We start from the raw sequence: 13,213 nt of genomic DNA, 5'->3' as shown, positions 1-13,213 counted from the left end.
TCTCTTCAAAATCTTCTCAATATATTTCTCTTGACTCAGCCACAGTAGCTTCTTCTGTCTATCTCAGATAATCTTTATTCTGAGAATCTGCTTTGCAGGGCCGAGGTCCTTCATTGCGAAGGACGAGCTCAACGCCTTTTTCAGGGCGGCTATCCTCGATTTATCTTTCCCTACAATAAGCATGTCGTCAACATATAACAACAAAATCAAAAAATCTCCGGCCTCATACCTCTTCACAAATACGCAGTGGTCGGCATCTGTCTTCTCAAACTTATGATCAGTCATGAATTATTCAAACTTTTTGTACCACTGCCGAGGTGCTTGCTTCAAGCCATAGAGGCTCTTCTTCAGCCGACATACCAAGTCTTCTTGGTCTTGAGCTCGAAACCCTTCAGGTTGCTCCATATATATTTCTTCTTCTAAGTCACCGTGAAGAAATGTCGTCTTCACGCCCATTTGTTCTACCTCGAGGTCCATTGAAGCCGCCATGGCTAACACGGTTCGGACCGAGGTCATTTTCACCACAGGAGAAAAAAATCTCCTCAAAGTCTACACCCTTTTTCTGATTGCAGCCTTTCACTACAATCCGGGCTTTGTATCTTGGCTTTTGCCCGTTCTCTTCATTCTTAATCTTGTAGACCCATTTATTTTTCAAAGCTCGTCTTCCTTTAGGCAACTCGGTCAGCTCATAAGTCTGATTCTCGTGCAGAGACTTCATCTCGTCCTGCATTGCCTTTTTCCATTCTTCTTTCTCTGAGCTCGTTACAGCCTCATCATAACACTGAGGCTCACCGTCTTCAGCAACAACGGTGTATTCATAAGATGGGTACTTTGTAGAGGGTCTTCTTTCTCGAGTTGGATATCTCGGCTATTCTTCAGCTTGAGAACCCGGTTCATCATTTTCATCCCGGATCTCATCATCAACTCGGACCTCAGTGTCTTGGTCATCTTCAGCTTGTTGCAAATCATCATTTTCTTGATTTTCTCCCCTGCTTCAGCTCGGACAGGAGGGATGGGTTCTTCATGTCTGACAGTAACTCGGACTTTGGGCTTCGAGATGTCATGAATGTTCTCATGCTCATGAAAGATCACATCTCGGCTTCTCACGATCTTCTTATTGATTGGATCCCAAAGTCGGAACCCGAACTCACATCTCGGCGAAACAAGATAAATGCATTCTTTAGTCTTTGCATCAAGTTTAGCCCTTTCATCTTTAGGGATATGCACGAAAGCTCGGCATCCAAACACTTTCAGTTGATTGTAGGCCGCTTTCCGACCTGTCCAGACTTCTTCTGGAATTTCTCCTTTAAGCGGCCGTGATGGTGAGAGGTTGATCAAATCAACAGCTGTTTTGTCGGCTTCTCCCCAGAATGATTTCAGTAACCCGGCATTGGATATCATGCTTCGTACCTTCTCTTCAATTGTTCTGTTCATCCTCTCAGCCAGTCCATTCAGCTGAGGTGTCTTGAGGGGCGTCTTCTCAAGTCGAATCCCGGCCGCTCTGCAGTATGCATCAAATGGGCCGCAATACTCACCACCATTATCAGATCGAACCACCTTCAATTTCTTGCCAGTCTCCCTTTCAACCATAGCATGGAATTCTTTAAAGGATTGGAGTACCTGGTCTTTAGACTTCAACAAATATACCCACATTTTGCGGGAATGGTCATCAATAAATGAAACAAAGTACTGAGCTCTTCCAAGGGATCTTTCCGACATGGAGCAGACATCAGTATGGACAAGGTCAAGAATATACCTGCGTCGTCTAGGTTGATCCGATCTCACAAAAGAAACCCGGTGCTGCTTTCCAGCTAGGCAGTGCGTGCAACTCTCCAACGCTTGGCCTTTCAACCCGGTCAGTAATCCTTTCTTGTTCAGGATCTGTAGCCCTTTCTCGCTCATGTGGCCGAGGCGCTTGTGCCATAGCTCCAAGTTAGGTTCATCTCGAACTGAATTGGCTTCTCCGCTATTGATCTTTCCTTGCATCACGTACAAGGATCCTTCCTTCTTACCTCGGGCCACGACCAAGTTTCCCTTGGCCAGCTTCCATCTAACACTACCGAAGTAGTTCACTAACCCGGCATCATCAAGTTTGCCTACCGAGATTAGGTTCAAACGCATGTCAGGAACATGCCTCACATCCTTCAACACAAGTCGGCACCCGACATCCGTGGTCAGAGTTACATCACCGACACCAACAATCTTGCTGGTCACTGTATTTCCTATCTTCACGACTCCAAAATCACCACCTCGATAAGAGGAGAAAAAACCTTTTTGTGGAGTAACGTGGAAGGAGGCACCAGAGTCAACAATCCAGGTGCAGTCATCATATGCAACATTCAAATAATTATCCTCACCTAGGAGGAGTATATCGGCATCAGGGTTTGCAGCCACCGCAGTGGTGCTCTTGTCTTCCCTTTTCTTGGGAACAATCTGATCCGGCTTCACAGAGCCGTTCTTCTCATCATTCTGCAGGGTCCAACAGTCTGGCTTCTTATTGCCTGTCTTTCCACAGTAAAAGCACTTCAACTCATATTTTGGCTTTGACCGACCTCTGGACTTTCCTCTTCTATCTCGATCTCGACCGCGGCTTTTACTTCTACCCCGGGAGTCAGATTTCCCTTTGTTCTCAGCAACGTTGGCCTCAGACGTACTCGAAGTACCTCGTTCTCTTCTCCTGGATTCTTCGCCCAGGATGCTGTCTGTCACGACATCCATTTTCAATTTTCCATCTAGAGTCGAGTTATTCAGGGTCACCACCAGAGTATCCCAGCTTTCTGGAAGCGAGCTCAACAGCAGCAATGCCTGCAGTTCTTCAGCAATTTTCATATCAGCCTTTGACAGCTGATTCACAATACCTTTGTAGGTGTTCAGGTGTTCAATCATGCTCATGCCGTCCTTGTATTCAAGCTTAACAAGTCGGCGAACCAGGAGTGCTTTGTTCCTGGGAGTCTTCTTCTGAATCATGGACTCTAATTTCGTCCACAACTCATACGCGTTCGTGAATTCGGACACGTGCTCAAAGAGGCTTTTATCAATATATTTCCTGATCGTGGCTACCGCCTTCCGACTCAAGATCTCCCACTCCTTATCTGTCTTGCCTGCTGGTCTCTCATCAAGGATAATGGGCTCATGCAAATCTTTGCAGTAGAGATGATCTTCCATCATCGGTCTCCAATATGTGAAATTGTCTGCGGTCAACTTGAACATATCTCCACCATGAGTTATGCCACTGGTCTCCATCTCGTCTCCCTCAGAACCCGTCGAACTCGGGCTCTGATACCACTGTTGGGAACTAGGTTCCCTCAGATCGGCTCAGGGGCCTTTGTGCGGAAGTTAATCAACAAGATCCTGATCTCGGATCTCGACAATACCTCGGCCTGAACTTCACCAGGTCAGGAAGCGCAGCGAAAAAATCAAAACGTAAACACAGGAGAGAGAAGAAGAACACAACCAGATTTAACGTGAGAAAACCTTCTCCAATGAAGAAGTAAAAACCCAGGGTACCTAGTCCAGATCAAAAATCCACTATGAAAATAATGGTTACAAATAATCAGAATACACCAATGTGGTGGTTAACTCAACCTCTCCAACAATGGTGATAATCAAACTACCCTAGAGATGTTTCACTCAAACTCTCTCTAGAGATCTCTTAAATGCAAAGCATAAAGCTTTACTCAAACAATCAAATAATTTTTCTCTCAAATTTGTTCTCTCAAATCTAACCTAGCCTCCACCCACAACTAATGAGTATATATAGAGGAGGTGGAAATTAGGGTTAGGGTTTTTTAGGAAACCCCTCAAATGGGCTTGGGCTTAGCATTGAAGGAGGAAGCCCAACATCTCTTACATACACAATAATTATATGAATTCTATTAAAAAGAGAGAAAAAAATTTCAGTAAAACTCACATATCACATATTTGCTGTGTGTACGTAGAAAAAGAAATTAGTGAGAAGTATTTAACCCATAAAAAGAAAAGAAAATAAAAAGCATCTCTGTATATGGTTTGTTTAAACTTCTAGCTCAATACGTGATGCGCTGCGTACAATTCATGTATATATTTCAAAATCCACTTATACTTAAGGAGACCTAAGATTAGACATAATATAAACCATTCAAATATCAATATAAAGATATCATTCTAACATACCATCCATTTAAATTTTTTACATTATTATTCAATTATATATTATCATATCATTAAAAAAATTAATTCTCAAAGTAATTATTTCAGAAATCATACTTTTTTTAATGGTATAAAAAGGCACGAGTGAATAATAGAGTAAAATTATATATGATACTTTATCAAAAACCAAATATAATAATAACTTGTATAGGTGCACGTGCACCCATCAAATACATTAGTAACAGTAGGCAGATAAAAAATAAAATAAAAAAAATTTGCATTCAAACTCCACATAGAGCAAAAATGAATATAAGAAAATTTCTTTTTAATTTATGTCTATCAAATATGCCATGACAGATGTAATGATCCCAACGAATTCACATATACAGTGTCACATAAAGGCAACCTTATGGGCCTGTTTGGTAGAGGTATATTTGTGAAAATGTCAGGAAAAGTGATGTGGGTATTGCCTTTACCTATGTTTGGTAGGAGATTTGTCATTATTTGCCTTGGTATCCAATTTACCTAGGAAATAAAGTTGTGAAGAAATTGTGATCAGTTTCCGTTCTGAAATTACCTCCGAAATTGTGATATTTGTGAATTACCGGAAACAAGGAATTGTAGTCTAGAATTTTTGAACATGTCTGCTCTTTCATTTTGACAACTTGTCTACTCACCTCCTTCGACATACTCACCTCCTTAGATCTCTGTGAGTTTTCTTGAGTTGTGTCCATGGTTTGTATTTTGTGATTTATGTGTGATTTGGAACCATATTTGCAGAAGTTCATTTATTTTTCACTCTTTTTGGGTTAATGGTTATTTTGTACGTTATTTGCCTTGTTCACCCAACCCACCGCTTGCAGATGCAACGAAAATGTTGATGAAACAACAACAGAAAGATTTGCTCTAAAACTTGCTTTTCCTTTGTATGGTTCATACGATGCTGGAAATATCAGAGAGAGAGATGAAGGAAGGGTTATTTTGTAATTTGGCCAACATTCCCATCAATATTAAACCATAAACCAAACACAGTAAATTTAACCAAATAATCCTGATAAAATTTTGTCATATCAAACAACTTTTTTGCAATATTTCTAAGTAATCTATTTTCTCATCATATTTCTTAAAATCATGATTCCCAGACACTAAATTTTTTTTCCTCTACCAAACGCCCCCAGTATATCTATCAAGTTGGATAAATGATAGAATCCTTCAAGCAACTGCCCCCACTCAGTCAAGAACACAACATGTGTATGCACGAAGAGAGATGTGAGAAACAAATTATGTTGATGTACTTGCACCTGTACATAGAAATTGGAAGAGACACTACATGTTAGAAGTCCAAATAAATAATTTAAAAAAAAAATTGCTGAATATACAAGTATAAAAAAGACACAGAAAAAAAAGAGATGCAGATTTCAGAGTCGTATTTCCACTTTCTACACTCCAAGCAGAGATGCAGATTCAGTAAGATATTGAGCACCTAAAAACTGTCTTTAATGGCACCGCATGTTCTTTTTTTCTACTTTATTATTTTTTTTATATTTAATAATTTTTATTCACTATCTTATTCCTTTCTCCTTATTAATTACAAAATAAAATTTGATTATTTATTATTTATTTTTTAATAGAACATAACTTTATTTACTTAATTAATTGAATTCCCTGTTTATCTACTTTTTCATATTTATTTATTTAATTGCATATAGTTTTTTTTATAAAAATTAATCAGGTATTAATTGTATCTAAATGTCAAGAAAAAAAATGCATAGTATTAGTTAGTATATTCTATATTCACCAACGTTTCATTTATCTCTTTTCTAAGTTCATTGTTTTATCTCTTTATGTCTCTCTCCATTGAACAGTCTGTCTATATAATCTGAAAATAAAATGTTCATAATTTAAAGAGTTTTAATTTATAACATGTTATATATTTATATCATGCTAAATTATAATTTAAATACACAATAAAATATTAAGTCTTTAAACTATAATTTAAACAAACATGAAATATAACAATAAATAAATAAATTGCTCAGATACCAAATGAAAATTTTGAAGCAGCTCTAGTACGAAATCGAATTTATATTACCCATGTAATGGCATTACCAAAAACCATAGTAGCTAGAGAAAATAAAACACAGGTCAGCAGTGTCAAACCCCTCCAATCATTTGAAGCCTATGAATGACATTTTATGAAATCTCAAAATTATTACCAAAGTGTAATTAAAAACCATTGAACAAAAAAACCTTAGGTTCAATGCAACATACCACCACCAAGACCAATATGTTAAATTTCTATTTACTCATTCTGTGCACCACTTTAAGAGCCTCTTTGTTTCCACTTTTAAAAAAAGTAACTTTTATCTCTTCCTTATTTTAGAAGTCCTTTTTACAAAAGTTAAAGCTCTTTATATTTTTATAAAAATATTTAGTTTTTGAAAAAAAATATTTGGCTTGTGACTTCTGCTTTTTTTAGCTTCTAGAAAAAGTAAGTTTTTGACTTTTTTTGTGACTTCTGCTTTTTTTAAAGCAGACATCCAAATGAACTAAAACTGAAAAGTGCTTTTTTTTAAGAAAAAAACAGCTTTTGAAGAAAAAAAAGCCCATCCAAACGGGCCCTTATAAGTACCATGATTTCTACAAAACTAACCATCTGTTTCTTCGTCGATAGGCTCTGCTTTCCAAATGATATCTTTCAGCCCAGTAGATAGATTCTTGTAGAACTGTAAATATACATAACCGAGTTCTAATTCAAGCTAATAAACAAGGAAAATTATTTTTGTATGAAAAATACATGTTTGGTTCAGCCCATTGAAGCTAAGTGAAGTTTATACTAAGTAGGATTCAATACTAAGTTTATACAAGGTTTTTAGAACTTACCTTGTGAAATTCCAGAGTATCTCCTCCAGATTTTCGGAGTTCAACCATGTTAAGGAAAGGGGCCACCTCAAAGATCTGAAAAGCAAAATTTTAAAAAAGCACTAGAAAGTAGAAACACCCCTCCCTAGCAAGAGCAATTAACTTAACATGAAAACCCCATATCAACAAAGCAAGCTTTGAAAAACATGTACCTCAGTGGCTACTAATAGATGACCTTTACGCCCAGTCTTTTCCCCTTGAATCTTCAACTGAGATGCATAATAAGAAATATCATCAGAAGTGGAAACTTGACATCAAGGAATTACTGTTAGAAGGTGCCCTAGTAACAGTTATTTTTAATGCTTGTGTACAATTGGATTCATAGAAGGGCATGGAAGGCAAAGAAAAAGTAAACCAGAACATTGAAAGATGGAAATGTATTGTTAAAAATAGAAACAAAATATGAAGTAACTTGGAGACAAGAATAAGCAAATTTTTTTACCTTGCAGTTGTTCTTCTTAACATCAAAACCCAAAGGCACTGCAGCCTGCTCAATTTTTGAAATTATCTCATTCGCTGAACATTTGGATGTGAATCTTGTTTCCCTTTTAACAAGTCCCTAGATGTCAAAAAGTCAACTGATCTTAGCCACAATATTTAAGAACAAATTCAGTTACATCAACTTTGGAGAGATTATGTATTCTTAAATCATGCAGCTTTTAATTACTAATCAACAATCTATCATAATAGTGTGAAAAGGGAAACTTGAAATGGAGCTTCTTCTTTTTTTATGTGAATAACTTTAGAGAAATCCTCACTAAGCCTCGTGAATTTATAATTACAATACACACAATTAAATCTTTTAGTTTTAGGGATTGACTAAACTAAATACAGCGAGCACATAATCAGTTTCCTATTCTATTTACATAAGATATCACCACTTATTTACAAGGAATATCAACAGGAAAATGTATACTTAATTTGACAAGTGTTCATAACAGATTTAAATTTAGTTTTTTCATTCCCTACAATCCATTCCATATCAAATTTTTAGGATGCCAGGCTCTACTAAAACACAAGAATACCATTCTTTTTTCTGATAAAGACAAACATACCATCTTCTTCTCAAAAAGATTTCCAAGGTTGAGGCCCTGAGATGTACAGATAAGCTCAAACGCATTCATAGTCATAGGTGCCACTGGCCCCTCTTCTCGCCTCTCCACAATAAGATTTTGTGAATCCTGTGCACCAAAATATAAAACTGAGATCAAGGATAGAATCAGAACAAAAGTTAATCAACATAGAAGCTAAATCAAAGAGTCTTACGGTAGCTTCATTGAAAATAGCATTCACATCATCGAGACTAACATTTGCCTGCGAAAATCTAGGAGGCTCATACCCCTTCTTGAACCATGCATTCTCAATGACCTCAGCAATTGTAATCCGCTGTTTCATTCCATCAAAGAAGGTGATACTAACATGTTTGGTGAGATGAAAGGAAAAAAAAGAATATTTGTTAAAAAAAACAGATTGGTAAGAGAGTTAAAATAGATTAAACAAAAGTAGTACAAGTCAAGAGCATACTGTAGCAGGATTGGGATCAAGGATTCTCTTCATTAGTTTCTTCGCACTTGTAGAAAACCATTGAGGACAAGTGAACTCAGCCTTGAAAATCTGTAAGTTACAGTAAGTTAAACTAACACTTCTCACAAAAGTCAATAAAATTTCATGATACACTATACAGTATGCTTATTACCTAATTCTTGAACAGCAGCTTCTTAAAGAAAGCATATAGAATTATGAAAATACAAGCATCCCAAAAAATTCCTTTTATCATTAGTGTCCCGAATATAAACGTGTTTTGCTCACCAACAGTAGCATAAAAAACATTTAGAGAGAATCACCTTTTTATACAAAGCCATAAGGTTGCTCTCTTCGAAGGGCAAATAGCCAGCCATTAAAACAAAAAGAATAACACCACATGACCAGAGATCAGCCTTTGCACCATCATAGCCTTTGTTATGGATCACCTAGATGATAAGGGAAGCAGTGATGAAACAAAGAAGAAGAAGAAGAAGTTTATCAGAAAAAAGATATGGTTAATAGCAGTATTGGCTAATATACCTCTGGGGCAACATAATTTGGTGTACCACATGTTGTGTGAAGCAGTCCATCTTCCTAATAAAGATAGGATAATCAATTACCAATTAAACAAAAATGTTCTTTTATTTTTTGAAAAATTAGTCACCATACTCGAACTTGTTGAGGTAGTGCACTCAATCCAAAATCTGATACTTTAAGCACTCCATCAGCATCCAGCAACAAATTCTCCGGCTGTAATAGATAAAGCACAGTAACATGTTAACTTGTTCCCCTTTTGTTTATTTCCCTTGCTTCTCTCTCTCTCTCTCTCTCTGTGTGTGTGTGTGTTATGCACAAATTTGGCTGGGTAAGTACATTCCCTCTTGAAAAATATAAGCTCTTTTCAAAATTACCCTCTAAAAAAAGGGAAACAATGGAACTACATTAATGAGGTAAGAGATACACCTTTAGGTCTCTATGGCAAACGCCTCTACTGTGACAGTAATCCACAGCACATATAAGCTGCTGAAAATATTTTTTTGCTTCATCTTCTTTCAGTCTTCCGCGGCTTGCCTGGCTCAAGAAAATAGCAAGTAAAAAACCAAAAAAGGTAGGGTTATAGAAAGGCAATATTAATATAGAGGAATCCGATAACAATAGTGGGAGTTAGGAATCAAACAGAAAGGTAAAACTGTCTTACAATTTTATCAAACAGTTCCCCACCAGTCACAAGTTCCAATACAATGTATATCTTTGTCTTGCTAGCCATCACCTACACCAGGAATACAGCTGAAGTCACTTACAAGTTACAATGGAGAGGGTAGTTATAATAGCCTTACAACATAAAACTAAGGGGAATTTGAAGACAAAGAAATAAATCATGCAATGGAAAAAATAAATGGAAGTAATCATTCTTTCTAACCTCATGCATACGTATGACATTCGGGTGTCTAATCAGTTTCATTGTTGATATTTCACGTTTTATCTGCATAATGGTGAACAACAAAAAGCATCAGGTAAGAGTATATAAATATAATAGTCATGCTCCAAAGAGGCTAACTTTTTCTTGGCCAGAATAATGTCATAAAAAGTGAATAAAACAATCTAATCATGCTAGTCCCTATAAGTTTATTTATTTTCTCAGGGATATATTACCTTTAGACCAATGGTTCTTTTGGGCTAAGTGAACAAGTGATGTCACTCGGTATCAAGTTTTGGGGGGCACATTTGGGTGGGGAATGTTCCTTTCATAGAGGCTTATCCTTGTCTCTGCAATCAGAGACCTTGCATAGCTTACCCATCAAAATTTTCACTCCATTCTTGGTCAGTTTTTAACTTGGGATTTTTACTTCTGTAGAAATTTGAGTGATAGAGAAACTAATGAATTTCATTCCCTTTTGGCTTTGGTTGATTCTTTAATATATCTATGTCAAATCAGGTAGGAGAGTTTGAACATTGGAAATTCTTTTTTTCAGTTTCTAATTCACTCTACTAAGTACTAACCATCAAAGGTTTGACCGGACAATGAGGGATTAATTACAACTGATTCATTGCAAATTCATAGGTCTCGCACTTTTTCCATTGTCATGTGTGTTATGAGCAGAATTAGCTCAGAAAAAATACACCATTTATTTTTGCATTGTATGTCAGCTACTTTACTTTGTAGTAGTTTTCTATGTTGGTGATTTCTTAAGCTCCTCACATTTTATAACATGGAACGTAGTTTATATAACCCTTGGTGTATTTGGTGGAAGCACAGTATTGGCTAAGCTATACTGTACTTCAACCAATTTATAAATTGGCTTCTCTAGAGGTGTCTCTTTACCCATAAACCTATAATAAAATTGGGTTCGAATTAGTTATTATTTTCCAATACTCATTGTTTCTTTTTGTTTGTTTGTATAAAGCATATATTATCCTCCCTAAACTATGAACAAAACTACAGTGCAACTAATGCACTGAAGTTCAGTGCATCCCTAATTCATTTTTACTAAGATACGTAGATAGATTTTACACAAATTTTTAGGATCCCAGGATCCGCCTACATATCTTAATAAAAATGAACTAGGGATGCACTAAAACTCAAAGCATCCATAGCATTGTAGATTTTTCCCTAAACTATAGTTTTAACAAAATTTGTTTCCAAGAAAAATAAAGTTAAATGAATCCAATAAAAGGTACTAGGTACATCCAAGTAAGACAGATGGACCGAAAGCTCCATAATTTATATTTTCCAGGGAAGCAAAAACCAAGAGAGAAAGTAACAATTAGTAATAAAATAAAGAGCAAGGAAAGAGCACTATTCTTCCAAAGTTCCAAGTAAATCGTTAAACTGTACACACTTCAGAGTTTGATAAATGTGATTTCTCACACACACTGTTGTAAATTGGACCTTCACTCGTTTTCATCTAGAAGAAAACAACAGCGCACCCCAGAAGAGTAATTACATATTCAATTGTTACAAATGCAAATTTGACTTTTCCGGTAGGAATGGGGAAAAATAAAATAAAAAGTAGCAACCAAACCCGTGCACGCTTTCTCGACTGCCAATAAATCCAAATCACCGGTCCACAATTTCAAATCCAAAAATTAAAAAGCCAAAAAAAAAACATATTTCGTTTGGTTTAGATTTTAATATAATTGACTTTAATATAATTCACATAAAATAAAATAAAAGTATAAACAAAATATGAGAAAATATTTCTTCAATCACTGGAAATGAAGTTTTCTCCGGTAAATGGAGATAAAGTTTTCTTCGGTGAATCCAAAACAACGTCGTTATGGATTGTAAGATTAAAAAATTATAATGTTAAAAGACTAATATAACCTTGCAATAAATTAGAATTACAAAAACACATTGATTTTCGTCACAAAACGACGTCGTTTTGTGTTCACTAGAGATAATTTATCTCCATTGACTGGAAAAATCCTTTACCCATAAATATATAATATTATCTTAGAAAAGAGTAAAACAAATAAACATGGATAATATAGAATTTGAATAAGTTGGTGCGATAGAGTTGAGTGAGTGGAGAAGGATTTTGTTTCCATTCTCGTCAATGTCATTTTTGGAGGGATAAAATATTAATCCTTGATCGGCCTTGAACTAAAGATTAATTTTATAGTTGATTTAAAAAATTGAAACTTGTAAAGATATTTAGGAAAACCTATTTATCGCAAAACATAATTAGGGTTGCTATAAAAAAAATTAAATAAATTTAGATTATAAATTCGAATATTGTATCATATAAAAAACCTTCTTCCAACTACTTTTCCGTGGATCTTAGTATAATTTTTTTTATCATAGGAGTCTCGTATATTTCTTTGTCTCCACAAAATAAATTTCAATTTTCATGTAACTTCAAAATTATAAAATCCAAAAATATATGAACTCACAATGAAATGATATGAAGAGAAAATTAAGAAAAAAAAAAAAAAATCAGCTCCACACACTTCAGTTTTATAGGTGTGAGTGTGAAGAATAAAATTGAGAAAATAATTTCTACTATACAAGAAAAACTAAACCCCTAAAAAAATCACTGTATCGTTTCGAGTATAACCTTTTTTATACGAAGAATAAAATAAGGCATAGAATGAGAAAGAGAAAGTCACCTGGCCTATCATTTTGTGCTTGAGAACTTTTTCTTTGTCTAGAATTTTGATGGCGACGTTCTCTCCGGTCTCAGTGTTCCGTGCAAACTTCACCTTAGCGAAGTTTCCCTCACCCAAGGTCCGACCCAGTTCATATTTTCCCACTCGGGTCCTGCCACCGCTGATAGAATGCCCTGACCGTGACGTCATCTTCATCTTCTTCTTCTTGTTAATCTCTCTCTCTAAATTCCTTGACTTTCTCTCTCTAGAGCTATCAAGACCTCTTCTTCTTGCATGGCTGCCACACCCGAGACTTTGTCATCCTCATTTTGTTCCTTTCCCTTTCTTTCTCGAACCCTGCAAAGGAAACAACCTCAAACTTTGTAACTGAAGAAGAAGAACTGAGTTGGGGAATCTTTGACCGTTGGATCGAATGAGTACCCCATCAATCAACGGTCGGAAAAACGAGTTCTTTTTATTTTCGGGAGAGAGATTCTTATGGAATTGGGGGTTGGTGGAAAGGAACTTATATTTTCTGGGTTGTAGCCTC

The 13,213-nt window shown here is 36.0% G+C and overlaps 1 protein-coding gene across 2 annotated transcripts; it reads right to left on the bottom strand.

The window, feature by feature from the left end:
• Nucleotides 1-5,124: 5,124 nt before the first annotated feature.
• LOC133285280 (CBL-interacting serine/threonine-protein kinase 23) lies at nucleotides 5,125-13,213 on the bottom strand. 2 transcript variants are annotated; one of them, XM_061482491.1, is made up of 15 exons: nucleotides 12,685-13,213; nucleotides 9,995-10,057; nucleotides 9,773-9,844; nucleotides 9,538-9,645; nucleotides 9,244-9,324; nucleotides 9,115-9,168; nucleotides 8,895-9,020; nucleotides 8,575-8,664; nucleotides 8,317-8,436; nucleotides 8,106-8,231; nucleotides 7,493-7,609; nucleotides 7,203-7,259; nucleotides 7,012-7,086; nucleotides 6,782-6,854; nucleotides 5,267-5,429 (listed from the first exon to the last, which is right to left on the bottom strand). In XM_061482491.1, the coding sequence occupies exons 1-15, from the start codon at nucleotides 12,877-12,879 to the stop codon at nucleotides 5,410-5,412; spliced, it is 1,377 nt and encodes a 458-aa protein (XP_061338475.1). In that variant the 5' UTR covers nucleotides 12,880-13,213; the 3' UTR covers nucleotides 5,267-5,409. The 2 variants fall into 2 exon arrangements, with proteins under 2 accessions (XP_061338474.1, XP_061338475.1); XM_061482490.1 differs by lacking the exon at nucleotides 6,782-6,854 and having other exon boundaries at nucleotides 5,125-5,429.

Source organism: Gastrolobium bilobum, unplaced genomic scaffold (genome assembly GCF_033153095.1).
Source record: "Gastrolobium bilobum isolate Gb01-03AN ecotype WA unplaced genomic scaffold, APGP_CSIRO_Gbil_v1 utg2703, whole genome shotgun sequence".
NCBI classification, from domain to species: Eukaryota; Viridiplantae; Streptophyta; class Magnoliopsida; order Fabales; family Fabaceae; genus Gastrolobium; species Gastrolobium bilobum.
This window is presented reverse-complemented; position numbering and strand designations above follow the sequence as displayed.